The sequence below is a fragment of the Thalassophryne amazonica genome, chromosome 1 (genome assembly GCF_902500255.1).
Source record: "Thalassophryne amazonica chromosome 1, fThaAma1.1, whole genome shotgun sequence".
Classification (NCBI taxonomy): Eukaryota; Metazoa; Chordata; class Actinopteri; order Batrachoidiformes; family Batrachoididae; genus Thalassophryne; species Thalassophryne amazonica.
Window position 1 is genome coordinate 73,773,927 of NC_047103.1, and position 27,177 is coordinate 73,801,103.

General features: G+C 40.9%; 1 protein-coding gene across 1 annotated transcript in view; it reads left to right on the forward strand.

Moving 5' to 3' along the window:
• Positions 1 to 26,919, forward strand: part of LOC117511793 (leukocyte elastase inhibitor-like) — a 54,175-nt gene extending 27,256 nt beyond the window's left edge. The window contains exons 4-10 of the mRNA XM_034171710.1: positions 6,577 to 6,708; positions 8,987 to 9,104; positions 10,704 to 10,846; positions 19,840 to 19,917; positions 22,549 to 22,638; positions 25,056 to 25,236; positions 25,821 to 26,919. Coding sequence (XP_034027601.1) covers positions 6,577 to 6,708; positions 8,987 to 9,104; positions 10,704 to 10,846; positions 19,840 to 19,917; positions 22,549 to 22,638; positions 25,056 to 25,236; positions 25,821 to 26,047 — 969 coding nt within the window. The 3' untranslated portion in view covers positions 26,048 to 26,919. The remainder of the gene's footprint in view (positions 1 to 6,576; positions 6,709 to 8,986; positions 9,105 to 10,703; positions 10,847 to 19,839; positions 19,918 to 22,548; positions 22,639 to 25,055; positions 25,237 to 25,820) is intronic.
• Positions 26,920 to 27,177: the final 258 nt, after the last annotated feature.

A 27,177-nucleotide genomic window follows, 5' to 3' on the forward strand; every position in this document is an offset into this window, starting at 1 on the left:
CAAAAATTATTAAAAACAACTTTCTATATATCTCTATCTAGACTTCTGCCACTTTTCACTCCGCGGCTTTAAACAACCTTTTTATTCACTTAACACCAATGTGTTCTGTTTAAGCATGTATCTCTTCTTCACGTTAGACAGCTTCTCCGGCGCTGTCAGCAACTTCATATATTATTTTTTTTTTTTTACAAGCCCTCTTTGAGCGTACAATATTTCATTTACTTCTACGCCTTACCGCGCCTCGCGTGCGTATCCTGTGCTTAATATATTATTTTTCACCAGCTCCTTTCTGAGCATACAATATTTCATTTACTTCTACGCCTTACCGCGCCTCGCGTGCGTATCCTGTGCTTACTATATTATTTTCACAAGCTCCTTTCTGAGCATACAATATTTCATTTATTTCTACGCCTTACCGCGCCTCGCGTGCATATCCTGTGCCTTTCTGCACTTTTTTCTACCTTTTTTTTTCCACTTACTGAGCTCCTCGTGAGCTTAATGTGCCTTTGCACTGAAAATATTCTTTTTCTTTTCTTATAAAAAACTCATTACTGTGTACTTAATTACTTATTCTTCTCCCACGCCCCACAAGCGTGTATTCGGTGCCTTACTGCACTATTTTCTGCTTCATTAATTCTCATGTATTCTGTACTAACTCTTCATTCATTTTATTTTTTTTATAGTTTTTCTCTTTTCTTAAAAAATGACGTCCTTTATTGAGCTCTTTTACTTACTGTCAGCTGTGCTACTTTGCACTTTTCTTTTTAAATCTCTTTATCACATACGGTATTTCTACTGCGCCCCCTCAGGCGCTTATCTTGTGCTTCCTCTGCACGTATTCTCTGTTAAACTCTTTTTCTCACTTATTTCACTTCAGTCTCTGTTAAACTCTTTAAATAACCTTGTATTACCTTGTATCTATTTGTCAGTATACTCCCCTAAATTAACCCCTACAGCGCATGCTATCAGCCGGCACGTTAGTAACGAATTTCAACACCAATTATTCCCCAAGCATCCAGGTTAATTCTCCACGCACTCTTTTCCGCACCAGAGTTCATGAACATTCCTGACCTTTCACTCACACAGACATTCTTTTTCCCGGGAACGCACACACCTTCTGAGCATTTTATCTACAAGGCCTGATAATTTTCAATCTTATCTTTTTTTAGTTTCTTATCAATTTTCTTAGTCCAGGTTCTTTTGGGTAAGAGGCAATTAAAAATATCACCTGTCAACTTGGGCGGAAATCCCGACTCACTCCTCCAGATTGTGCAGAAGTTATAAAAGGTTTCTGCTTACCTTTTAGTCGTGATCACTGTTATTTACGGTCTGGAGGGATGAGCTGGACTGCCCCAGGCTGCCGGAATGCCCCTGGACCCTCCTGAAGCTGGCTCGCCAAGTTCTGTCGTGGCTCGTCTTTAGTCTTCTCAGGATGTCGTCTTTTAGATAACACAAACTAATTGCAAGTGATATGCTAGAAAAGGACACACTTTAGAATAATTCAGCCTTAAGCAAGATAAAATGCACAGAGTTATTAAGTTTATTTAAGCCTTCGACACAGAGCTTAGACAAACTGAGTCCTCTAGAGAGACTGAATAAGTGACAACTGCGCTCATCTATTTATTGGAGACCCGCGGGCATTGCTCCTCCTTCGACTTTTTTATTTATTTCATTCCCAAGACATGGTTTTCTATTGGAAGCGTCCTCTAGTGAACCCTAAGCAGGTGTTAGGCCATTATTTCAATGTGACAAACGCTCCCATTAAAACGTGAAGGATTACAACTGATTTTTTTTAAAAGACCTTCAGCCACAGGTGCAGCTGGCCTGAGGCCCCCCCCGCACGTGGCCTCAGCCACAGGTGCAGCTGGCCTGAGGCCCCTGCACGTGGCCTGCGGGAAAGCACCTAAAAGGCCTTGGAAAGCCCCTGACAGACTGAATGACTAATAGAGCCCTTTTTTTTTGGGTTGAACACCTGCTAGTTCAACCAGAGGACATACAGTTCGGATCAGGACACTTGATAGTTCATCATAGTTCAAATAAGGACCTAAAAATTCTTCTACAAGATCCTCGGTTCAAATTCCAGCCTGACTGGAAAATCTTGGCAACCTTGAGCAAGGTCCTTTATCCCCTATTGCTCCCGGTGTGTCGTGAGCGCCTTGTATGGTAGCACCCTCACATCGGGGAGAATGTGAGGCATTATTTGTGAAGCGCTTTGAGCGTCCATTTATCCATATACTCTCAATTTACTCTCGGAGTACAGCTCTTCAAAACTTTGTAACAAAATTGCGTTGATGACTGAATTGCTAATTTTGTGATGCCATGAAAGAAAAAATAAATCAGTAATCTGTCTTTCAAAGTTGATCCATTATTTTGGGGTGCCAAATATTGTAAATACCAAATTTGAGCTTTATGGTTCCATTCAGACCTGATATATTGCTTTCTGAATATGCAAATACAGGTTCAAAATTGGTTTGCGCCATGTTACGGTACCATAATTTGCAATTTTTTTTTCACTATGAAGGCATTTGAGCTAGATAAAAAAATTTTTTGGCATAAAGTTGGTATATCAATATGCTCTCCACAAAAAAAAAAAAAAAAAAAATGAAGTGGTTTAGCACTTGCCCACATGGTCAAATCATAAAGAGACTGGAGGCCTATTTTTCACATTCTATGATCATGTTCAATTTTCGAGAGTCAGTAATTCAAAAACCCTTCAAGTTATGACCACAATGTTTTACACACATATAACTAGTACCCCAGGTAATGTATTTTCTACAATATGAAGATTACCTTCTTGAGTACAGTGCTTTGAGATTTTGTAATTTTTTGCAAGAATGGACAAACTGCCATTTTTGTGATGCTACAGAATGAAAAAATTAGCTCTGTATCCCATTTTTGAAATTTACTACTGTATCTGGGGTGCCCAAATAGGGTGTATTCCAAATTTGAGCTTTATAGCTGTAGATAATGCCTTTTTAAAATGGGGGGGAAAAAAGCCCAAAATGCATTTGAGAGTGTAAAATACGATTGTGGGTACCCTGATTAAAAAAAAATATGTAAAAAAAAAAAAAAAAAAAAAACTACTTGAAATTAAGCAGAAATATTTTGCCTATGTTCATCAGACATGTGGGTACTTGCAAAAAAAAAAAAACTGAGAATCCAAGTCAGTGACGCGGGAAGATTTTGGAAAATCTGATGATTTCACAAGGAATGACCCTGTGTGTGTATCTTTATATGTATCAATGCATATAGCATGTGTGCATGTATTATAGTATGTTAAGTACATCTTACTTATAGCATATGCGTTATGTATGATGTATGTACTGTATATGTCTGTCTGTAGGTATGTATGGAAGTGCATGTGTATGTATGTATGTATATATATATATAATATATACAGTGTTGCCACAGTTACTTTGAAAAAGTAATCCAATTACTGATTACTCCTTGAAAAAGTAACTGTTACTTTACTGATTACTCAATTGTAAAAGTAACTAAGTTAGATTACTAGTTACTTTTTTAGTTACTTTTCCCAGCTGCCGACAACAACCCTCTGCCACCTCAACATGACAATACCTGTTTTGCCAAAAGTTACTTTATAGTCACCCTTTCTTGACTTCAATGAAAATAAATACTTGTTTTATAAAAAGTAAAATAAAGACCTCTTTCTTGACCTCATATTTAACTGTTGACAGCACTGTAACAGTAAAACTTGCAATTTCGAACCTACATTGTTTCTAAATGTAACTATTAAATTCATTCTAGCATTTTTCTAACATTTAAATTCTCTCTAAATATTTTACTTGTCGAAATTAATATTATTTTAAGTAGTATTAGTAGTTGTAGTAAAAAAAAAAGGCTTCAAAACTGGACCTTTAATCTAGGGGTGTTGTGAGGGGGGCACATCCTTGCCCCACGCCCCCATTCCATCTGGATTCGCCCCTACTTTGGCGTTTGAACACAAAGAATGGATAACATTTATTTATGCAGAAAACGTGACCAGATTTACAGGTAAGAAAGTTTTATTGTGTTTTCACATCATGTGGTCCTCAGAAAGAGAGTTTAGGTGCATTTGAGTGGAAAATAGTGTTAGTTGTTGACGTGTCGCGGAGGATCAGCTGTTTTTAACGAGACGATACGGAGCAGCTCAGCTCTAAATAAAGGAGGAAAAAAAAGTATAAAAATGTCTTTGTAAAGCTCAGTGCAGGTGTGCTGAGCACCGCGCTTTAAGAGGTGACGACGAGTCGAGCAGCTGCAAAAAACCACGGATGAAAAGCTCACAGCTCACTGAAAGTGGGACGTTCAGTCGAACCCCGACCTCCTGCCCACGGACCAAGTTTAATGCTGCTATCGACCCACAATGAAAAATAATAGTAACGCACAGTGACATGAAGAAGTAACTTTAATCTGATTACTGATTTGGAAAGATTAACGCGTTAGATTACTCGTTACTAAAAAAAGTGGTCAGATTAGAGTAACGCGTTACTGGCATCACTGTATATATACATAAATACATACATACACGAGGTCTGTTATAAAAGTATCCGACCTTTTTATTTTTTTGCTTGCATGAGCCAACCTTCAACCTTCGTGCGCATGCGTGGATTTTTTCACGCCTGTGGATTGCGTCATTTGCTTGTAAGCAGCTTTTGTGTGAGGATGGGTGGAGTCTCTCATCGTTTTCATTCCAAAGTGAACGCTGTGGTGATGTGGGACCGTCGTGTGACTATCCGAGACATTGCGGAAGAGGTGGACATCAGCACTTTTTCGGCACATTCCACTGTGACAGAAGATTTGGCCATGAAAAGAGTTGCAGCGAAATTCATGCCGATGGCTTGGGCACGATGCTGATGGCGGAACAAAAGCGCCACCGTGTTGAAGCCTCACAGGACATGTTGTGACATGCCCACCTCTTCCACAATTTCTCGGATAGTCAGACGACTGAAAAGCCACCGAAAGCCATCTGAATCTTCCAAATGGTGGAAGATAGTCACACGACGGTCCCACATCACCACAGCGTTCACTTTGGAATGATCTGGTCATTTCAGCATGTTGATGGCTGACCGGAGCGCAGCGCGCTCTCCACCGTTATGCGGCTGTCTTTAAACCAGTTGCACCACTCTTTAATCTGTGTGATGCCCATAGCATCGTGTTTTGAAACAAGGTTCGGTCAGATCGGCACACAGAAATGATCACACAGACTGCATTTTGCTAGAACAAACAGGCGTATATTTATTCCCCACAAAAGCAGTTACATCAAACACAAGTGGTTGCAGCGCATAAAATATCTCTTTCTCTCTTACCGTGACGCCTTTAAGGTGGAGAGCCAACACCTTCGGCAGAGTGCGCTTGTCAACCGGCTGGGCGTTCGCACGTAACCCGCAGCAGACTCTATCGGAGCATGGCTCTGCCCCCTCTTTTCTAGTGTGTGCGCGAAGGGAGGGTGAGTGGCCATCTCAAACTCCCAGGCGCACATAATTCCTCTAATCAACAGGCATCTGAAAGTTATTTCCTCTTGCAAAAACATAATGACCCCAGCTCTTCACTCCCAGTCGTTAGTGGCTACAAAAACAAATTCGTGCAATCAGTGTAATAATAACAAGTACATCATTAGGGTTACTTTAAGACAGGGGCAAAACAACATAATCTTTTCTCCACACACATCGTCACCGAAAGCCGTCTGAATAATCCGAATGGTTTCCACCTGGCTGTCACCCAGTTTCTGGCAAAATTTGATGCAGTCACGCTGCTCCAGTCGTTCCGCCATTTCCTTGCAAAGAAAATCCGACGAGAGACTACACCCATTCTCACACAAAGCCTGCTTACCAGCAAATGACGCAATCGACAGGCGTGAAAAAATTCACGCATGCGCACGAAGGTTCAAGGTTGGCTCATGCAAGCACACGTGATTCAAATCCATCAGGTTTTTGAAAAAAAAAAAAAGGTTGGATACTTTTCTAACAGACCTCGTGTGTGCATATATGTAAGAGATGGAAGGAAGTTGATTATGTTATTTACTTAAGGACAAGGGGTGGGAGTAAATAAGTTTTGCTTCTTCTCACTCCTTTCAAATATTTATTTGATTATGTTTTCTTTATATTGTATATTATTATTATTATTATTATTGTTGTTTTTTATTTTGTGCCTTGATATTTGAAATAAACATTTATTGAATTGAACTGAAAGTGCAGAAACACAAACAGACAGACACATACATACTGAGCCACTAAAACAATACTTCACTTCCCCCCTGGGGGATGCGTAATAAATAAGTGTGTGTATATGTACTCTACAGCTTTCGGTGTTTGGTCCTGTGCCACTGTGTTTGCAGAGAAGGCGGAGCTCTCTGCGACATTGCTCACCACAATGGAAAAACTGCAGGAAATGCTTCACCTTTGACTTGACATGTTTGATAAATAATGATGCAAATAATTCTTTTGTGATTGAGTGACACCATAATATGTTTGTGTGGCCATGATGGAAAGTTAATTTGTCTTTGACTTTCTTTAACCGCATGAAATTACCCTCAGAGGTCACGAGCTCAGAGAATTGCTGTGGTGTTGTTGTTGTCCTCAGGAGAGAGAAGCGGTTTCTGAAGCCCATCGTGGTTTTTCCCAGCTGCTGCTTGAGCTCAACAAGCCCGACGTTCCATATTCCCTGAGTTTGGCCAACAGGCTGTACGGAGAGCAGTCCTACACGTTTCTTGAGGTGTGTGTGTGTGTGTGTCTCTCTGTCTGTCCGTGTTTGGCAAGTACGAGGTCTGCGAGAAAAGAAACCGACAGTTTTATTTTTTTTTAAAAACTATATGGATTTGAATCACGTGTGATTACATCAGCCAAGCTTGAACCCTTGTGCGCATGCATGAGACTTTTCACGCCTGTCGGTGACGTCATTCGCCTGTGAGCACGCCTTGTGGAAGGAGTGGTCCAGCCCCCTCGTCGGATTTTCATTGTCTGAGAAGTTGCTGAGAGACTGGCGCTGTGCTTGATCAAAATTTTTTCAAAAACTGTGAGGCACATCCGAGTGGACACCATTCGAGAAATTCAGCTGGTTTTCGGTGAAAATTGCAACGGCTGATGAGAGATTTTGGATTGTTTCTATCGCTGTAAGGACTTCCCACGGAGCGGGACGTCGCGCAGCGCTCCGAGGCAACGTCGTCATCCTGTTTCAAGCTGAAAACCTCCAAATTTAAGCCTCTGTTGACCCAGGACGTCGTGAGAGAACAGAGAACTTTCAGAAGAGGTCGGAATCAGCAGTTTATCCTGACATTCCACTGTTAAAGGAGATTTTTTTTAATGAAAGACGTGCGGACGGATTGGCGCGTTGGTTTGCAGCTGGCGCGGCGCGCCCGCCACAGGAAAAACACCTCCGTGTTGATAACCATTTGTAAAATCCAGGCGGCTTTTGGTGGCTTTCAGTTGAGTGAGTATCTGAGAAATTGTTTAACAGCAGGGCATGTTCCAACTTGTCCTTAAGGCTTCCAACGGAGGTGTTTTTCCTGTGGGGGGCGCGCCGCGCCAGCCAATCCGTCCGCACGTCTTTCATTAAAAAAATCTCCTTTAACAGTGGAATGTCCGGATAAACTGCTGATTCCGACCTCTTCTGAAAGTTCTCTGTTCTCTCACGACGTCCTGGGTCAACAGAGGCTTAAATTTGGAGGTTTCCAGCATGAAACAGGATGACGACGTCGCCTCGGAGCGCTGCGTGACGTCCCGCTCCGTGGAAAGTCCTTACAGGGAGAGGGATGGATGGAGCGTGAGATCGATAGATGGATCGGTGCAGCATCTCCAGTGATGCGGTCGCTGTATCGGACCGTCGTGGTGAAGAGAGAGCTGAGCAGGGGGCAAAGCTCTTGATTTACCGATCGATCTATGGTCATGAGATTTGGCTCATGGATAAGCGGAAGAAAATGGATGGATGGATAGTCATACGTATATAAACTAACAAGAAGTGATCCACAAATCTGGGAAATACATTGCATGTGTACAAATGGATCTATAAAGCTATAAATGACTATGGAGTAAGTTATGTGTATTTGCAAAAATATATAGTTTTTGTTTTGCATGGAAAGGATTATTTATTTATTAATTTTGGAAAGGAAGGTTATTTAGTGATGCACCAAACCCACTGGTGTTAATACGGTTCAGTGCTTTCATTCTTTCTTAAGTGTCCTGTTAATTTGAATAGATATTCTTGATGATAAAGATTGAAACAAAAAAAAAGACAGTTAGTAGCTCATATAACTGCTAATATAATTTTGTTTCCAAATTTGAAAAATTTTGCTGAGAATATTTTTATCGTTATTTAATAGTAAGAATTTGATTATTATTTTTTTATGCTTCAAATTGTGCCAGAGTTGTACCAGTAAACTTGACCAGACCTGGGTCGACAGAGGCTTAAATTTGGAGGTTTTCAGCTTGAAACAGGATGACGACGTCGCCTCGGAGCGCTGCGCGACGTCCCGCTCTGTGGAAAGTCCTTACAGCGATAGATACAATCCAAAATCTCTCATCAGCCATTAAAATTTTCACCGAAAACCAGCTGAATTTCTCGAATGGTGTCCACTCGGATGTGCCTCACAGTTTTTTAAAAAATTTTGATCAAGCACAGCACCAGTCTCTCAGCAACTTCTCAGACAATGAAAATCTGACGAGGGGGCTGGACCACTCCTTCCACAAGGCGTGCTCACAGGCGAATGACGTCATTGACAGGCGTGAAAAAACTCTCACATGCCCACGAGGGTTCAAGCTTGGCTGATGTAATCACACGTGATTCAAATCCATATGGTTTTTTAAAAAAATAATAAGGTCGGATACTTTTCTAACAGACCTCGTATGTGTGTGCATTTTCTCTGATCTGTTGTAATCTGTTAGATCAGCATTCAAGCAAATAAAGCTAGCTGTTAATGGCTTCAAAATCCCAAGGCTGAAAGAATTAACAGAACTCGGAGGGTTCACATCAGTAAATACATCGTTTATGTTTCTAGAATTTTTTGTCAGCTACCAAAAAGCACTACATAGCAGAGCTGGAGACTGTGGACTTCTTGTCCAGTGCAGAAGCAGCGAGGCTCAACATCAACAGCTGGGTGGAGAATCAAACACAAGGTGACACACACACACACACTCTCACACACACACCCCAGTATGATAACTGATCCGAGAGGACACGTCTGTGCATATACACACAAACAAAACGCAGTGAAAAGGTGTGCAGTCCATGCACCCGAAGCTGTAGTGATACACTGTGGTTAATAAACAGAGAAGGGAAAAGACACAATCGAAAACATAAACCTATTGTTTTAGTTTGTCAGCTTCATCATCTGTGATGATCTGACTCCAACATATAATATAGGTGTTACAGGCCAGGCCCTACACTTTCACCAATTTCAGATCAGACAATTTCAAAATCAGACAGAGAACCATATATGCACCTGGGGCAAGTCTGTACCAAGAAATCTGATTTGACATGTTCATGTAGTGGATAAGGTTGCATTGATTGTCATAGCAGTTACATTGCCAGACATCAGATTAGACTATGCAAGAAAGATCAGATCTATGACATATTTAAGCATAAATAAATAATACTGACTCTGGGCCAAACTACAAAACAGTAGCCCAAATGAAAACACAGTTTTAACATATGTCAAGATGTTGTGTGCCACTGAATGGAACTTTCAGAGAAATATCACAAGATAATTTGTTTCAAGTAGTCATACATAGATTTTGTGGTTCCCGAACCACGGAACCAAAGAATCTCATCTCTGCTGTTTGCGGATGATGTGGTCCTGTTGGCTTCATCAAACCAGTACCTTCAGCGTGCACTGGGGCGATTTGCAGCCGAGTGTGAAGCGTCCAGGATGAAGATCAGCACCTCCAAATCTGAGGCCATGGTTCTCAACCGGAAAAAGGTGCCTTGCCCTCTTCAGGTCTGTGGGGTGTCCTTGCCTCAGGTGGAGGAGTTTAAGTATCTCGGGGTCTTGTTCACGAGTGAGGGATGGATGGAGCGTGAGATCGATAGATGGATCGGTGCAGCATCTCCAGTGATGCGGTCGCTGTATCGGACCGTCGTGGTGAAGAGAGAGCTGAGCAGGGGGCAAAGCTCTTGATTTACCGATCGATCTATGGTCATGAGATTTGGCTCATGGATAAGCGGAAGAAAATGGATGGATGGATAGTCATACGTATATAAACTAACAAGAAGTGATCCACAAATCTGGGAAATACATTGCATGTGTACAAATGGATCTATAAAGCTATAAATGACTATGGAGTAAGTTATGTGTATTTGCAAAATATATATAGTTTTTGTTTTGCATGGAAAGGATTATTTATTTATTAATTTTGGAAAGGAAGGTTATTTAGTGATGCACCAAACCCACTGGTGTTAATACGGTTCAGTGCTTTCATTCTTTCTTAAGTGTCCTGTTAATTTGAATAGATACTCTTGATGATAAAGATTGAAACAAAACAAAAAAAAAGACAGTTAGTAGCTCATATAACTGCTAATATAATTTTGTTTCCAAATTTGAAAAATTTTGCTGAGAATATTTTTATCGTTATTTAATAGTAAGAATTTGATTATTATTTTTTTATGCTTCAAATTGTGCCAGAGTTGTACCAGTAAACTTGACCAGACCTTTGAATGTTGCTGTTATTGGCCATGAATAATCCACTTTGTAGTGACGCATGAATATTGTTTATCAGGGAAAATCAAGGATTTGCTGGTCCAGGGTGTGTTGGACAGTCTGACCAAGCTGGTGCTGGTTAATGCAATCTACTTCAAAGGCAAATGGGACAGTCAGTTCAAGGAGAATGAGACATGTGATGAGGATTTTAAATTGAACAAGGTAAGGCTGCATGAAGGCAACACTATAGACTCACTCGCAGATACCACCATCTTTGCTGTGCGTGATGCATTCAGGAAATGCAAGGGGGCAAACCACAGTGGCATCTCTTGACTCCTCACTGCATTCATGGTGGAATAACTGATTTTGTAAAGTGTTCCAAAATAATCACCTTTTCAAGACGTTTATCTCCTTTGTCAAAGGCTTTGCTTCTCCTCATTTCTTTCAGCATGGCTGGAGGGGACCACTGTGCCAGAAACAACTCGAGTTGTTACGTGCACCAACCCTGCATTACATGGCGCTACCTGGATCATATGTGGCCTGACGCGGATCATATGCGGCGATACGAGCTGGACGGGGCTCAAATGACATGTCGGTCGTGGCTCACTAGAGGCTGGTACCTGGCACATGTGAAATACAGAGAGGCACATAGAGGCGCCTTAGCAGCGGATATGTGACGACTTAAAATGTGGATCATTGTTTGAATAATCGCTGTTGAATAATATGCAGTTCTCATGAGCCAGTCCTCGTACGAGAGGAGGTATTCAACAATCTTGGGAGAATAGAGGCTCTGAGAGGCTCTTAGAGGCAGAATATTTAGCTAACGAGGCTTATCTCTGAGCATGGCACTAATTTCAACCAGTTCAAAATTTAGCAACAGCAGCATGGGGCAGTTTGTGTATGAGATACTACGAGGACAAACGGGGGTTTTAGAGGTATGTGTGTGGTGAGGACGATAACTGAGCACCTGGCCCGGAGAGACTCTTTTGGACAAGCATAGCCCTCTTGCACACTACAGTTCCACCTGCTTTGTGCGCTGGACGCTGTATATAAAATAATGATTTTGTCGTGCATTAATCATTATCTGTCAGAGCTTGGATGTAGAAAACACCTCTAATCGCTTCTGGAATCACAGAGGACCTTTGGAGCTTTTTTCTTCTCTCTCTTGTGCACTGAGGTGGAGAACGTATTTGAAACAGCTTAAAAGGTAATTATTTGTAATGTTATTGTAATAGCTTGGTAAAACAGTTGCATGTTAATTCATTCTATATAATCAGATATAAAAGTATGTTTATGATAGATCTTGTTATAATGGATCAGATGACCTCCGCTGTGTGTGCGCACTGACGCAATGACTCGCCCTCAAAATGATCATTTAGGCAGAACGCCAGCTCACAAAAGAGCGATTTTGCACTCATTAACGGACAAACACAAAGTTAAAAGTTGGATCATGGTGTCAAAATGACTGTATAAGCCGCGGAAGAAATAAAGCCAGTGAGAAGAAGTGCAGAGGCAACTGTCCAGGAACTTGCTGTTCAGTCCTATCTGGTCTTGTGCATTGAATGACTCTGGAACACAGGTGAACAGCAGCCTGGTACATGGCGCACATTGGCCGGACTGTGCAGGAGTGTTTTTTGTTTTTTTTTTTGGACTGTGTTTAAAAAATGTGACATCATCTTGAATGGATGCTGTGAATTGAAAACCCACACTTTAAAGGGACCGAGTGTGGGAGGTCTGGAGGTTTGGACCAAACCCATACCTAAACATGCACCAACCCTGCGTTACATGGTGCTACATGGATCATATGTGGCCTGACGTGGATCATATGCGGCGATACGAGCTGGACGGGGCTCAAATGACGTCGGTCGTGGCTCACTAGAGGCTGATACCTGGCACATGTGAGATACAGAGAGGCATAAAAGGCACCTTAGTAGCGGATATGTGACGACTTAAAATGTGGATCATTGTTTGAATAATCGCTGACACACCCATGCATAGCTCATTATTCATGGTTTATTATTCGGTGGGACTGAGGCTTTATTTCTGGCACAGTGACCACGTCCACACATGCTGAACGAAAGAAGGAGAAGCAAAGCCTTTGACAAAGGAGATAAACATCTTGAAAAGGCGATTATTTTGGGCTACTTTAAGAAATCTTTCAGTTATTCCACTGTGAACATAGTGAAGAGCCACTGCCACTGTTTGCCCCCTTGCCTTTCGAGAATGCATCAAGCGCAGCAAAGACTGTAGTATCTGCAGCGACCAAGTCTGAAAACACAAACAAATACACTAAAATGTCATTTGCTGTCACTGAATGTGGGTTTTGGAAATATTTTGCACCCCCAAGCAATGAACAAGAAAAGGGTAAAGACTGATTTGGTCCCTTTATTTGTTTGAGTTTTTGAAAAGATTTATCTGTCTCTCTTGTGTGACTCAGGGTGCATGCACACACACTTTTTTTTCTTCAAAGTTTTACTCCAGTCAGCCTGGTAAAGCATGTCCACACAAAAGGAGGCCAGGCCTCATACGGCCCACAGGGTACCAGTTATAGTGACCCTGCTTCAGGCGGAGCACAGTGAATGGCTTAAAGTTGCTGCTGTCTGACAAACAACACACAATCCCAATATTTTCATCTTTTTCTTTTAAGTAACACTTGGATTTTGGAGCACAAACGTCTGTGTGAGGAAAGTTTATTGAGGAGGCGCTTCAACAAATCATGCAAAGGAAGTTCTAACAAAACAAATGCATCATGCAAACAGAGAGCATTTCAGCATATGACTATATAGCAAAAATATATTTGGAGGTGTTATGTCCAAATATATGTCAACTAGCATGTTGCTCATGGGGATCCACTGGCTCTAGATTGGGTAGTGTTTATAAAATAGGTAGCTGACATTTTTTCAAGGGTGGTAATAAATTAAGCAGAGCTTGTATAATGAATTGGAATTGCGTCTGCGTCCATAATGTTTATAAAACGCTAGACCTCAACAATTCTTAGAATGCAGAAAGGCTTGCATTTATATCGCACTTTTCCATCTGCATCATAAGCTCAATGCGCTTTACAATTATGCCTCACATTCACCCATTCGCGCGCACACACACACACACCGATGTCAGGGTGCTACCATGCAAGGCGCTCACAACACACTGAGAGCAACTAGGAGATTAAGGACCTTGCCCAAGGGCCCTTAGTGATTTTTCTGTTGGCTGGGTTTTGATCCTCTGGTCTGAAGCCCAACGCTTAACCACAAGACGTTCACCTCCCCATCAAATGCAGCACAGTTTTCAGACATGGAACCAGCAACATGAAACTTAACTCACTCATGGTAATGGCAATATGAGACAACAGAACTACAAAAACACAACAAATCAATAACACTAACAACACTGTTAAACTAACATGAACCACAATAACAACATTTCAATCAATCAATCAATTTTTTTATATAGCGCCAAATCACAACAAACAGTTGCCCCAAGGTGCTTATATTGTAAGGCAAGGCCATACAATAATTATGTAAAACCCCAACGGTCAAAACGACCCCCTGTGAGCAAGCACTTGGCTACAGTGGGAAGGAAAAACTCCCTTTTAACAGGAAGAAACCTCCAGCAGAACCAGGCTCAGGGAGGGGCAGTCTTCTGCTGGGACTGGTTGGGGCTGAGGGAGAGAACCAGGAAAAAGACATGCTGTGGAGGGGAGCAGAGATCGATCACTAATGATTAAATGCAGAGTGGCGCATACAGAGCAAAAAGAGAAAGAAACAGTGCATCATGGGAACCCCCCAGCAGTCTACGTCTATAGCAGCATAACTAAGGGATGGTTCAGGGTCACCTGATCCAGCCCTAACTATAAGCTTTAGCAAAAGGAAAGTTTTAAGCCTAATCTTAAAAGTAGAGAGGGTGTCTGTCTCCCTGATCTGAATTGGGAGCTGGTTCCACAGGAGAGGAGCCTGAAAGCTGAAGGCTCTGCCTCCCATTCTACTCTTACAAACCCTAGGAACTACACGTAAGCCTGCAGTCTGAGAGCGAAGCGCTCTATTGGGGTGATATGGTACTACGAGGTCCCTAAGATAAGATGGGACCTGATTATTCAAAACCTTATAAGTAAGAAGAAGAATTTTAAATTCTATACTAGAATTAACAGGAAGCCAATGAAGAGAGGCCAATATGGGTGAGATATGCTCTCTCCTTCTAGTCCCCGTCAGTACTCTAGCTGCAGCATTTTGAATTAACTGAAGGCTTTTTAGGGAACTTTTAGGACAACCTGATAATAATGAATTACAATAGTCCAGCCTAGAGGAAATAAATGCATGAATTAGTTTTTCAGCATCACTCTGAGACGAGACCTTTCTAATTTTAGAGATATTGTGCAAATGCAAAAAAGCAGTCCTACATATTTGTTTAATATGCGCTTTGAATGACATATCCTGATCAAAAATGACTCCAAGATTTCTCACAGTATTACTAGAGGTCAGGGTAATGCCATCCAGAGTAAGGATCTGGTTAGACACCCATGTTTCTAAGATTTGTGGGGCCAAGTACAGTAACTTCAGTTTTATCTGAGTGTTAAAAGCAGAAATTAGGGTCATCCATGTCTTTATGTCCTGTAAGACAATCCTGCAGTTTAGCTAATTGGTGTGTGTCCTCTGGCTTCATGGATAGATAAAGCTGGGTATCATCTGCGTAACAATGAAAATTAAGCAATACCGTCTAATAATACTGCCTAAGGGAAGCATGTATAAAGTGAATAAAATTGGTCCTAGCACAGAACCTTGTGGAACTCCATAATTAACTTTAGTCTGTGAAGAAGATTCCCCATTTACATGAACAAATTATAATCTATTAGACAAATATGATTCAAACCACCGCAGCGCAGTGCCTTTAATACCTATGGCATGCTCTAATCTCTGTAATAAAATTTTATGGTCAACAGTATCAAAAGCAGCACTGAGGTCTAACAGAACAAGCACAGAGATGAGTCCACTGTCCGAGGCCATAAGATCATTTGTAACCTTCACTAATGCTGTTTCTGTACTATGATGAATTCTAAAACCTGACTGAAACTCTTCAAATAGACCATTCCTCTGCAGATGATCAGTTAGCTGTTTTACAACTACCCTTTCAAGAATTTTTTGAGAGAAAAGGAAGGTTGGAGATTGGCCTATAATTAGCTAAGATAGCTGGGTCAAGTGATGGCTTTTTAAGTAATGGTTTAATTACTGCCACCTTAAAAGCCTGTGGTACATAGCCAACTAACAAAGATAATTGATTTAAAACCTGAAAACACACACACACACACGGAGGCCATGTGGCTATAATAATATAGATAGAGGTGTGACATTGTTACCTCTGACACTTTCTGTTGAAGACTGCTGCTGCCCTGCTGCCAATGCAATCGGCAGCAGGGGTTTGAGTGTCTGCAGAGAGAAACGACACAGTTCTCCCCAGAGCAGAAGACACAATGCCTTCCTGAGTATATTTTCAACTGGAAGTGCTTATTGCACCATGCACACACAAAAAATGAGGAGTGCTCTAACAACACAAACTATTCAGGCAAACAGTTTTTGAAATGTACACTCCAGCCTTTAATTGAAGGTCAAACTGGCAACAGGTTGCTACAATCACACAATCAAATGCAGTTAATTGTGGAGTCCAAACACAATCACAGCTTGACTTGTGGCTGCAGACATAGTTGTGGAACTGCTGCTTGGTTTTATAAGGTTGGGGGAACAGAGACAGGATGGACTGCATTTGGGTAGGGTGCAGGACCCTCCAAAATCAGCTTGACTGAAACACAGAATACAACCTCAATTCCAGTGAAGTTGGGACGCTGTGTGAAATGTAAATAAAACAGAATACAATGATTTGCAAATTTACAACAAAGACAAGATATTTAATGTTCAAACTAATAAACATTTTTGTTTTTGTGCAAATATTTGCTCAAAACACATGCTGCTGTCCAAGCAATGTCTTTTTCAGGGACGTCCTTATTTCAGCAAGACAATGCCAAGCCACATTCTGCACGTTATAACAGCATGGCTTCGTAGTAAAAGAGTGCGGGTACTAGACTGGCCTGCCTGCAGTCCAGACCTGTCTCCCATTGAAAATATGTGGCTCATTATGAAGTGCAAAATACGACAATGGAGACCCCAGACTGTTGAACAACTGAAGTCGTACATCAAGCAAGAATGGGAAATAATTCCACCTACAAAGCTTCAGCAATTAGTGTCCTCAGTTTCCAAACGCTTATTGAGTGTTGTTAGAAGGAAAGGTGATGTAACATAGTGGTAAACATACCACTGTCCCAGCTTTTTTGAAATGTGTTGCAGGCATTCATTTCAAAATGAGCAAATATTTGCACAAAAACAATAAAGTTTATCAGTTTGAACGCTAAATATCTTGTCTTTGTGGTGTATTCAGTTGAATACAGGTTGAAGAGGATTTGCAAATCATTGTATTCTGTTTTTATTTATATTTTACACAAAATCCCAACTTCATTGGAATTGGGGTTGTACGTTTGTGTCAAACAAATGGCTACGTACCGTATTTTCCGGACTATAAGTCGCATCGGAGTATAAGTTGCACCAGCCACTATATCCAATATAAAGAAAAATAAACCATAAATAAGTTGCACTGGACTTTAAGTCACATGGACATACAGTGTTGACAACCCTCTCCTGGCCGCACGTTGTTTGAGCACCCATGTGCGGACTCGTTCCTCTAGCTGTGGCCATCTAGCTTTTAGCCCGCGATTAGCTTTTTTGTTTTTTTCATGGTGGTTAGAGTAACCTCCGCTTTCCTCCAGTCCCTCACAAGTTTCTCACTCACTCCAAACTCTCTCTCTGCTGCTTGATTACTGTTTTCGGATGCATATTTCACCAGTTGCAACTTGTAATCTGCAGAGTATGATTTTCTTTTTGGTGGCATTTTTTCGGGCCTTCTCCGTTGTCTTATCAGTAATGTTGAAATTTTTATTTTTCTATGGTAGTCAGAAGTCGCAGGAACAGTCACACAAGTCTTGAACGCCCTCTCGTGAGCTGCATTTTCCGTACGGATATGTTTGTATTTTGCGGACCACATTGCGAGCCGAACCATAACCCGCACCATCGCTGAACGGTTCTTTTCTGACACATTACCCACTGTGGACCATAGTACACACCAGGTGTCAGCTGCCGATGTTCGTGCAGCACCTACCTGCGCAGCTCATGACCTCCCTGTGGTGTCGACGCCAGCTCCTTCCCAGTGCTCCCACGCAGCTCTCAGCGTCAACTTAAACACTCCGCTCACACTGATATCCAAGGGTTGAAGCTGTTTTGTTAGCCCTCCCGGGAATAACAGCAAGCACCGTGTTCATCTGCTTCACATGCTGTTTCACAATCATTGCCTGTGTCAGGTAGGTCTGGATGAGGTGAGAATACGCGTCCAATGTTCTGTTCTCTGATTGGTTATCATGACCAGCGTGACCTATAGGGTGGCCGCCATACTACAGTGCCATGATGCATTGCATTTCCGTTTCCGGTGACCATTTTTAAAACATAGAGCGACTCTGTCACGTAAATTGTTTTATTACGGTAATTAATTGAGAATCTACCGGTATATTTTTCATTTATAAGTTGCTCTGGAGTATAGGTCGCACCCCGGCCAAAACATGTAAAAAAAAAGTGCGACTTATAGTCCGAAACATACAGTACTTGGGGACACTTAAATGAAGCGTATCACTTGCATTTGAGGAAATGTCAGCTGTGACATTTTAGTCCTTTGGTCAAGGTAGTCCTCTACAGTATGTTATAAATAAAAATTTGACTTTCTTAAGGTGTTTCCTGACAAAATTTTTCATCTTGATGGAAAAATGTTTTGTGCATAATTTTATTTCAATATGGCTATATATATATATATTTTTTTTTTACCACTGCTGCACATGGGGTGGAAATTGCAGTGGTTGAACATATTGGTGCAAACCAGCAATAGTAATGTACCTGTTCACAAATGAAATACAATGGAAACTACAATCCTTAAAGTATTACTTGTCCACCTGTTTGATGAATACTAAACAGTCATGGGCAGTTGCATTTGGTAACGATTTTCTTTGCCTCCTGGAACTGATGTTGATGCCACTCAGCAACTTGCAGCAGGTATTGGTGCCGCTGTTCATCCTTCATTACGGTCTGATTATAATCTTGGATAAGTGCAACTCGTCGCTCAGCAAAATCATTGACAGCAGCAGCATTATCCAGAACCTGCTGTCACGACTGGAATGACGGGTCTTCCTCCCACTCTGAGGGGTCCTTGATGAAGAAGTCCATGTTGATGTTCAATGCCTCAAAAATGCGACTTGAGGCAGATGTAACAAAATCTGCCACTAATCAACTGATGTATCCAGTCCATAACTCAAAATGTCACTTGCATGTCACAAAAAACAGGGGCCGTGCAGCAGTGGGTAATATTTTTCAAATCTCATGAAATTTCACCCAATTTATTTTTACCCCTAAAGGAACAAAAAGAAAATGAAGAAACACCTTGAAAAAGTCCGCACACGTATCTGGACTTAATTCAACATGCAGGTCTTTCAGTGTCGAGGACCCCAACAATGGAGAAAACAGACCAAGTGGGTACCCATGTGTCACCTAGCTGCAACAGATAGAGTAGTGTTTCCAAATCCTGATCCTTGGGACCCAATGCACTGCACATTTTGTATTTTCTATCAGTTAATCAGGTATGTTTAGCTAATAAACAGCTGACTGAGCTGGAAGAAACTGATCTCGATGGTTTAAATTTGAGAAGTGGGCATGGACTAGTCTGTCTGGGTGGCTGACATCCAGGACCCAATGTCATTCTGCAGTGTGGTGGAAGTGGTGATGTGCAACACTTTGTGTTTGGCACCACGTCATTCCAGTGACTCGACAAACCTGTGCAAATTCAAGTTAAGACAAAATAGTTAGTCTTTGTATTTGTTGTTGTGCCTCTATGAAGTGTGTACTGTTTGTGGTGAACACAGGTTATTACAGTTGTATTTGAATGAACTCTTTCATGGAAGTGGACAAAGCTTTTTCATTCAGTGTGGTTTTCATAAGGGAATGTGTGACATGCACAGGTGTAAGTGGATGGATACATGCAGGAGAAACCACTGATTTACAGTTAAAGAAATGTTGAGACTTGACACAGAGGAGTAACTTGTAAAGTGAGATTTGCCTCTGAGGTTCTTTTTTCTTTTTTAGAAAGACACTAAGCGGGTGAAGATGATGCACCAGAAAGCGAAGTTCCCTCTCACCTACATCCCTGAAATCAACTGCCAGGTAATGAATCATTCAATTGGTAAACTGTGAAACTACAGTCACATAATTTTACTCAAATAGCACGCGTATCGATAACCAAGTAAGGATTTTATTCATTGCACAAAATGTCAACCGGTTGTGGGGGTGCCCTGTTAGTCCCTGTCTGTGTGTTATGTCCTGTTAGTCTGTCATGTGTTAAGGTCATGTCTGTCTCCTGTGTGGCGTGGGTCTTGTCTGTGTATGGATTGTCCTCCTCATCTGTCAGTCATGTGCGAGTGTGTGTGAGCACACCTGTCTGTGTTTGTGTTTTGGTGTGTGGATTTGTGAGTGTGTCTTACCTCTCACTGTCATCTGTGTGTGTGTGTATGAGCGTGTTGTGGAATGGCTCCCCACTGTGTGTCCCAGCTCCTGTGTGTGTGTGTGTGTGTGTGTGTGTGTGTGTGTGTTGCGATCTTTCTGGTGTCTGTTTCTTTCATGTGGATGTGTGGAAATGTCATCTGTGGGGTTTGCTCCCTTGCATGTGTGTCATGTCGTCCGTACATGTGTCTGTCTTTATGTTGTTCCTCCCACTGTCTGGTCTGTTGTATTTTATGCCATTCTGTTCAGGATTTTGTAAGCTTGTCTCATGCCCCACCTTCGTTTTCTCTGTGTGCAATCTGGGATGTTAGATGTCGGGTTTTGGCACTGTTTTGTCTTTGTGTGGTTGCTACATTGTGTTGTCTGTTTCGTGTTGTTTTTTTGTTTTGTTTTTTACAGTTTCTTGCACTTTGTCTTGGTTTGATATTTCATGATTTGGTTTTATTTTCCACTCACCTCGAGTTGTCTGTTTTATTTTGTATCCCTTCATTTTCTCCTCGTATTCCGGCTTTTCCGTTCACTCGTTTGTTACACCCGTTGTTAATTAGGTGAGTTGTATTTTATCGCGCAGTCACACGGCACTTAAGGGCAACGAAGCCTTAACGAAACAATAAATCTGGACTTTCGTTGACATCATTTAACCTTCGCGCAGCTTCATTCCTGCAGCTGGTGCTTTGTCAGGATTTTTAAACTTGAAAAATTTGAACGAAGGGCAACGAAAACCTCAATTCGTCCGTGTTTCGTTTTGCTGTCGTTCTTGACGTTTTTTTAATCGTTTGTTTAGGTTTTGTAACGTTATTGTTTAGTTTGACTTCATTCGAAGTCGTTCGAATGTTTTCACACAGTGCTGAAAACGTTTCATGAGCGCTGCTACTGCAGCTGCATTCATGTACCGTCAGAAATTACTGGGCAAACTCAGCCTGCTTGCTTCGACTTTTTTATCTGGGTGGTGGGTCAGCTTCAGTGGGCTCAGGCACCTTATATAGGGAAGAATTAATCTTTTTTTATGGATACAATTAAGTATTTCGCCACAAGCAACTGCTGAATTTGAAACAACAAAATAGTTGTCTAATTTCAGCCGGTACTTGAATGCAGCATTAGCAGCAGCAGCTCCTGCGTGTGCTTATTATTTTTGATTAAATATAATATCAGTGTAGGAATGACAGTCCAGCCCTTATGTACATGTGGCAACAGGTAGATAATTCAAAAGATTATATAAAGAGCTGTTCTGGAAGGCAGAATTCACGTTGTGGATCAGCTGCAGCTGGTTGAAATAACCGCACGTGAGTCAATGCACGTTCACATGCACTGATCAATTTACTGCTCTGATATATTCAATCATCTTTACACTTGGATTTATTCCCCCTTTTGACAGTTTTCTGTTATAAATCAATATATATGGCATGGCTTAGTAACCTTATACAGTGATACTGCAGTGACCACGGCACACCAGAGGTTTTTTTTTTTTTTTTTTAATTGGAGCAAGATGGTGCGCAGCATGTCGTCAGACAGTGAGGATTCTCTTGATGAGGAGATGATTCCTCTTTTGTTCTGGACAAGGAGCCAGAGCAGGTGGTCCCACCGACGTGCACACAGATCTCCCCAGCTTCTGTTTGCAGTTTCTCCAGGACTCAGGCACTATGAGCTCCATCCCATCGCTGAGTCCTGGAACTCAGAGATGCAGACACACACTTCTCCAGCTGGGGCTCTTGGTGCATTTCATTTAAAGCGTCAAGATCATTAGCTTAGGTTTTGTTAATTTCCTCTTTCGTCCCTTTTGCACTCTTGCTTCGCAGGCTATTCAGTGATAAAGCTCTTTCGTCCACATTTTCTCAATTAATTGTGATTTTTTACTTTTTTCACTTTGTTCAGGAATTGTCCTGTGCCGTGTGACTGGGCCATAAGACTCTCCCTCCTCACTGTTGTTTGCCGGTCGAGTACGTTCAGTCCCGTTTCTGTCACGTGTTCTGTCCGACTTCACCTGGTTATTCCTGTTCGCAAGTGTTTCTCCCTGCTGTATTTTTTTTGACAGCTGTTTTGTTGTTATCTCATTGTTTGTTCTTTCACCAAGTGTTTTGGTGGCATGTTTGGAATTTTGTCACGTGGGATTATCTGGGGTCACCTTTGCCATTCACTGTCATTTTGGTTTATTAAAACACCTTGGTTTTTACCCTCACCTTCACGTTCTGGCTGCTTGCATTTGGGATCCCATCGTGATTCAGTGTAGCATTAAACCGTAACAACCATTTCATTTAATTCACAATAAATGATCACTGTTACTGTATGTGTTGACAGATCCTAGAGATGCCTTACAAAGGGAAGGACCTCAGTATGCTCATCTTTTTGCCCAATGAAATTGAAGATGATACATCAGGTCTGGAGAAGGTAGGGCACCTACTTACTGTACTGTATATACTATAAGCAGTATATCAATGACAATTTGAAATACAGGAAAGTAATGTGCTTTGGCTCTAAAGAACTGTTTTCATGTTGAATAAATTATTTTTACCTTTCAGTATTAAATTATTTTAGTGTGGCCCCTTTAAGAGACCACTCGGTGTGCATCACTATGCTGCCAAATAAAAAATGTGCTCTTTTCAAGTAGCATTGAACATCCTTCACATGGAGAGAAACTGTGCAGAGTGTAGCTTTTGCATTTTGCATCACTAGTCAAAGCTTCCTTGGTTAGTGGAACAGAAAAGCATTTTATGCAAAAAAAAAAAAAAAAAACCCAGATCCGATCTCGGCTTAAGTCTCTCCCATGTGCCTTCTGGCAAACTGTAGCAGAAATTTGTTCCTTGACTTTTTTTTTTATCCTTTACTGTCCACTCCACCATGAAGCTGTCCAACTGCTGATGCAACAGACAAAAGTTGCCCTGTGCATAGTTTCTCCGGGGACACTCTCAGAAACATATCACTCCTTCAGAGTTGTCTTGGTGGCTTCTCACACAAGTCTCCTGTTTGCACAGTCACTCAGTTTTTGAGGACTGCATAACCCAGACTGTGAGCATATAAATGAAATCTGGCTTAGGGTGTATCGTGCGTAGGGTCCAAGCTTGCTGCCTGGCCGCTTGTCATTTTCAGCAACTTTTTGTTTCCCTGATAGGCATCCCTGTTGTTCTTTCACTTTTTAGCCCGTGTTTGTGGATCTACAATTGGTAAATACAATGTCAAATACACCCATGAGATAATACAAGTAAAAATACATACCAGGGAAATCCCGTAAAAAAATGTAAGTACATACCGTAATCTGTTTCCAAATCTTTGCTTATTTGTCTTCATATATTCTTTCTCCACTCTGTGTCCTTGTAGTTTTGTGGGACTTGGTCAAGCCCTACGCAGACGTCTGATGTGGGCAGTTACATAAAAATAAAATAATCCTATTTTTGTGTCAGTACATACACTTCACAATTTCATTTATTTCACTCTTTTATATAGCGCCAAATCACAACAAACCTGCCTCAAGGCGCATCAGACAAGTCAGGTCTGACTAACCTTACCAACCACAAAATGCTTTCAGTGTGGGAAGGAACTAAAAATGGCTGTAATTTCTAATTTGTTAATGCAATATTTCATGTTGCATTCCTGCCAGTTGCAGGTGATCTCAACAGATTACATTTTAATGCAGCAGTTAAGAGCTAAAAAGTTTCACGTTCAGTAATTTAAACGTGTTTGGAGTTAGAGAACCTGGAAAAAACATTTTCCATCACAGTAAATGTCCTGCCACTGATCACACGTAAATACAGATACATACACATGAATACTTTTTAAAATAATGTAGAACATTTAAGATAATTTAAGTTCTGCACGGCAAATAACAACCACAATCATTTTAACAAGCATCTTTAGCCAACTACTTCTTAATCTTAAAATTGGAAAGCAGGAGTCTGTGTTAATCATATTAGCCAGTTACTTTTGTAAAATTGTGGCTGTAAAGTTCAGATTTGAAGCTCAACCTCATTTCCTCATTGTGGTGTTTTTAAACGGATAAGGCAGACTGATTTTGCAGCTGACAACAATAAGCCTTTAATTATGCATGTCAAATAAGCTTAAAGTAATTGTCTGAATGTTTTAAAGAATAAAACAACTTCAAAGTATAAATTTGAAAGCTTTAAAAAAAAAAGCAGATTCCAGGCATCTGTCCACAGTTCATAGAACAGTGAGGTCACTGAGAAAGGAAAAAAGAAAGTCACCAAAATAACACTGTTCAGAAACTTAGATTTTTGAAAAACAAAACAAACAAAAAAACTCACTTACCAGCAACACATATTTACTGCAGCGTGTAAATTGCTATTCTCCAAGACTGTTTACACTTCTGTAAAAATTTTATCTCATACTTCAGGTTTCATTCAAAAGTATATTTACACAATAGTGTAAATGCTAAAATGACACTTAAATTTTACAGTTATTGGTAAAACTGAACCTGAAGTCGGATCAAGTTCCTGTAAAGTTTCTCTCAAGTGTCTTGACACAGTAAATCTCAAGTCAGCTTGACTGCCACATATTTAGAGCAAAGTTGCTGTGTGTGTGTGTGTGTGTGTGTGTGTGTGTGTGTGTGTGTGTGTGTGTGTGTGTGTGTGTGTGAGAGAGAGAGAATAGGTGAATGTAAGGCATCACTATAAAGTGCTTGGACCATAAAAATTCCATATAAACAGTTTCTGTTCAGATGACTTTGAACTTGACATGGAGTTCACACCACCAGAGTGACTTGACAGATACTTTGTCCGATCTCTAATCTTTGTTCCCCTAATATGCTCCCAAACAAATGCACAAATTAATGTTTGATGTTGCATCTCCTTCAGCTGGAGAGAGAACTGACCTTTGAAAACTTTATGGAGTGGACTCGTCCAGACATGATGGATGAAACAGAAATCCAGGTGGGGTTGCCACGTTTCAAGATGGAGGAGAAGTTTGACCTGAAAGATGTCTTGACCAACATGGGCATGGTGGATGCTTTTGACATGGCAGCAAGTAACTTCTCTGGTAGGTCACATGGCTATACCATATCAGATGTATTCCCAAATAACTTTAAAGAGCAAGCAACAGGAAATGGCCTTTGTGAAGAGTCACAGTATGAAGTGGGTTAGCACAGTTCCACAAACCTTCTCAATTCCAAACCTTTTAGCATCTAAGGGGGATTTGGTGACTTGAGCAAAAACTGGTTTGGAAATATATTCTAAATAGAGGGTGATCTATACAAATAGAGGTTGATCTACAAACTTCCGCTCTTAAAATGTAAATATTGTTTTTGATTGATAGAGGGGCTTTATTGAACATGTCAAAATTGTACGCATTAATTAAACAACTGCAAATTCTAAAAAAACACAATGCTCATATGGCTGAGGGTATTTTAGCACTGTTATATTTTTTACTTTGATTTTCTATATTGTCCCAACTTTTTTCTGATTTGGGGTTGTATAAGTAAACATCATCAGTAAAAGCAGATTAGATAGAACTTTGACTCCTCCAGGGAAACTGAGGTTCCAGCAGTATTGTTTCGCAGCACACAGGGTAAGAAGCACACATGTCTGAAAGTAAATAAAATTGTCTTCTCTTCCTGCTGACAGGTATGTCTCCCACCAATGATCTGACATTGTCAAAAGTCGTCCACAAGGCTTGTGTGGAAGTCAACGAGGAGGGAACCGAAGCTGCAGCCGCCACAGCCGCCATCGTGATGCTGCGTTGTTTTCGGATCCAGCGCCCCTTCATTGCAGATCACCCATTCCTCTTCTTTATCAGACATAACAAGACCAAGAGCATTCTGTTTATTGGCCGTTACTGCAGCCCTGAATGAGTTTGTTTTCTCACCCTCATCTGATTGTTGTAAATCTGATAAGAGTACAATATCAAAATGAAAATTGAGAAACACAGTTGCAATTTGTGTGCACACCACAACTTTCCTGTACATTGCCGATATGAAACAGAGTTCAACACTGTTTTTTAATATGATGAATTTTCTAACCTAATCATCAACAGGTGTGTGTACACACTCTGTTAACAGTGTGCCTTTTCCTAGCAATAGCTTTGTGGACTTGATATTCGTTGCACCTTATTGAGCAGCTTTAGGATGATATTTTACTTTTACTTTTAAAGCCCTTTTTGTTGCGACCTTTTTGTTGGGTTCTCTTTGCACCTAGAGGTTGTCTTATTTTATAATTTGCATAATTTTAAAAAGTTTTTGTTGTTCACCTGACAATGCAGACACCAGCTGAACATTTATGGCACCTAATGATCAGAAAGTGGAAAGATTTTCTGTGCTTTATCGGTTCTGTTTGAATTATATAGCCAAAAATCACAGCTTGCCTATGTGGACTTTATCTTGTCCAAAGTACACGACAGCTTCTTGTAAAGCCTCCACAGGATGAGGACAAATCCGTAGACGTGCACGCATTGCCACACTTAATATCAGTAGTAGAAATGCAGTGTACAACAAAAATGTGATGTCATCATTTGATACGGTTCATTTAGCAAAGACAAGCTGTCAGAAAGAGTGAAGTGTCCTTTACACATTGTAACTGCACAGTGCCGTTACATTTAACTGGAAATTATGCTTCCAATGAAACTAAGTACAAAGACAACAGATTTTGTTAAGTTCAAAAATTAAATTGAGTCCAGTCTATTTTGTATTTGCTTTCACGTGTTGAATTAAAGTGTGTAGTTGCCAGATGCTGTATGGCTCTCTTTTAAATTTAAACTGGGGAATGGAGGGCTGCTATTGGTGGAACATCCTTCTGTGGTGGTTGTGTGTTCACATGCACACACTTTAAATTCTTTGTCCACATTTCATGCCGATAGTCCTACAAACTACTTTTTTGCACAACGGCAAAAAAGTATTGGAGGGGGGGCCCTGGGGGAACGGGAAATAATAATTTGAATAACTTCCTTGTAAGATATATTAGAAGTTGAGGTCTTGATAAAGATGGC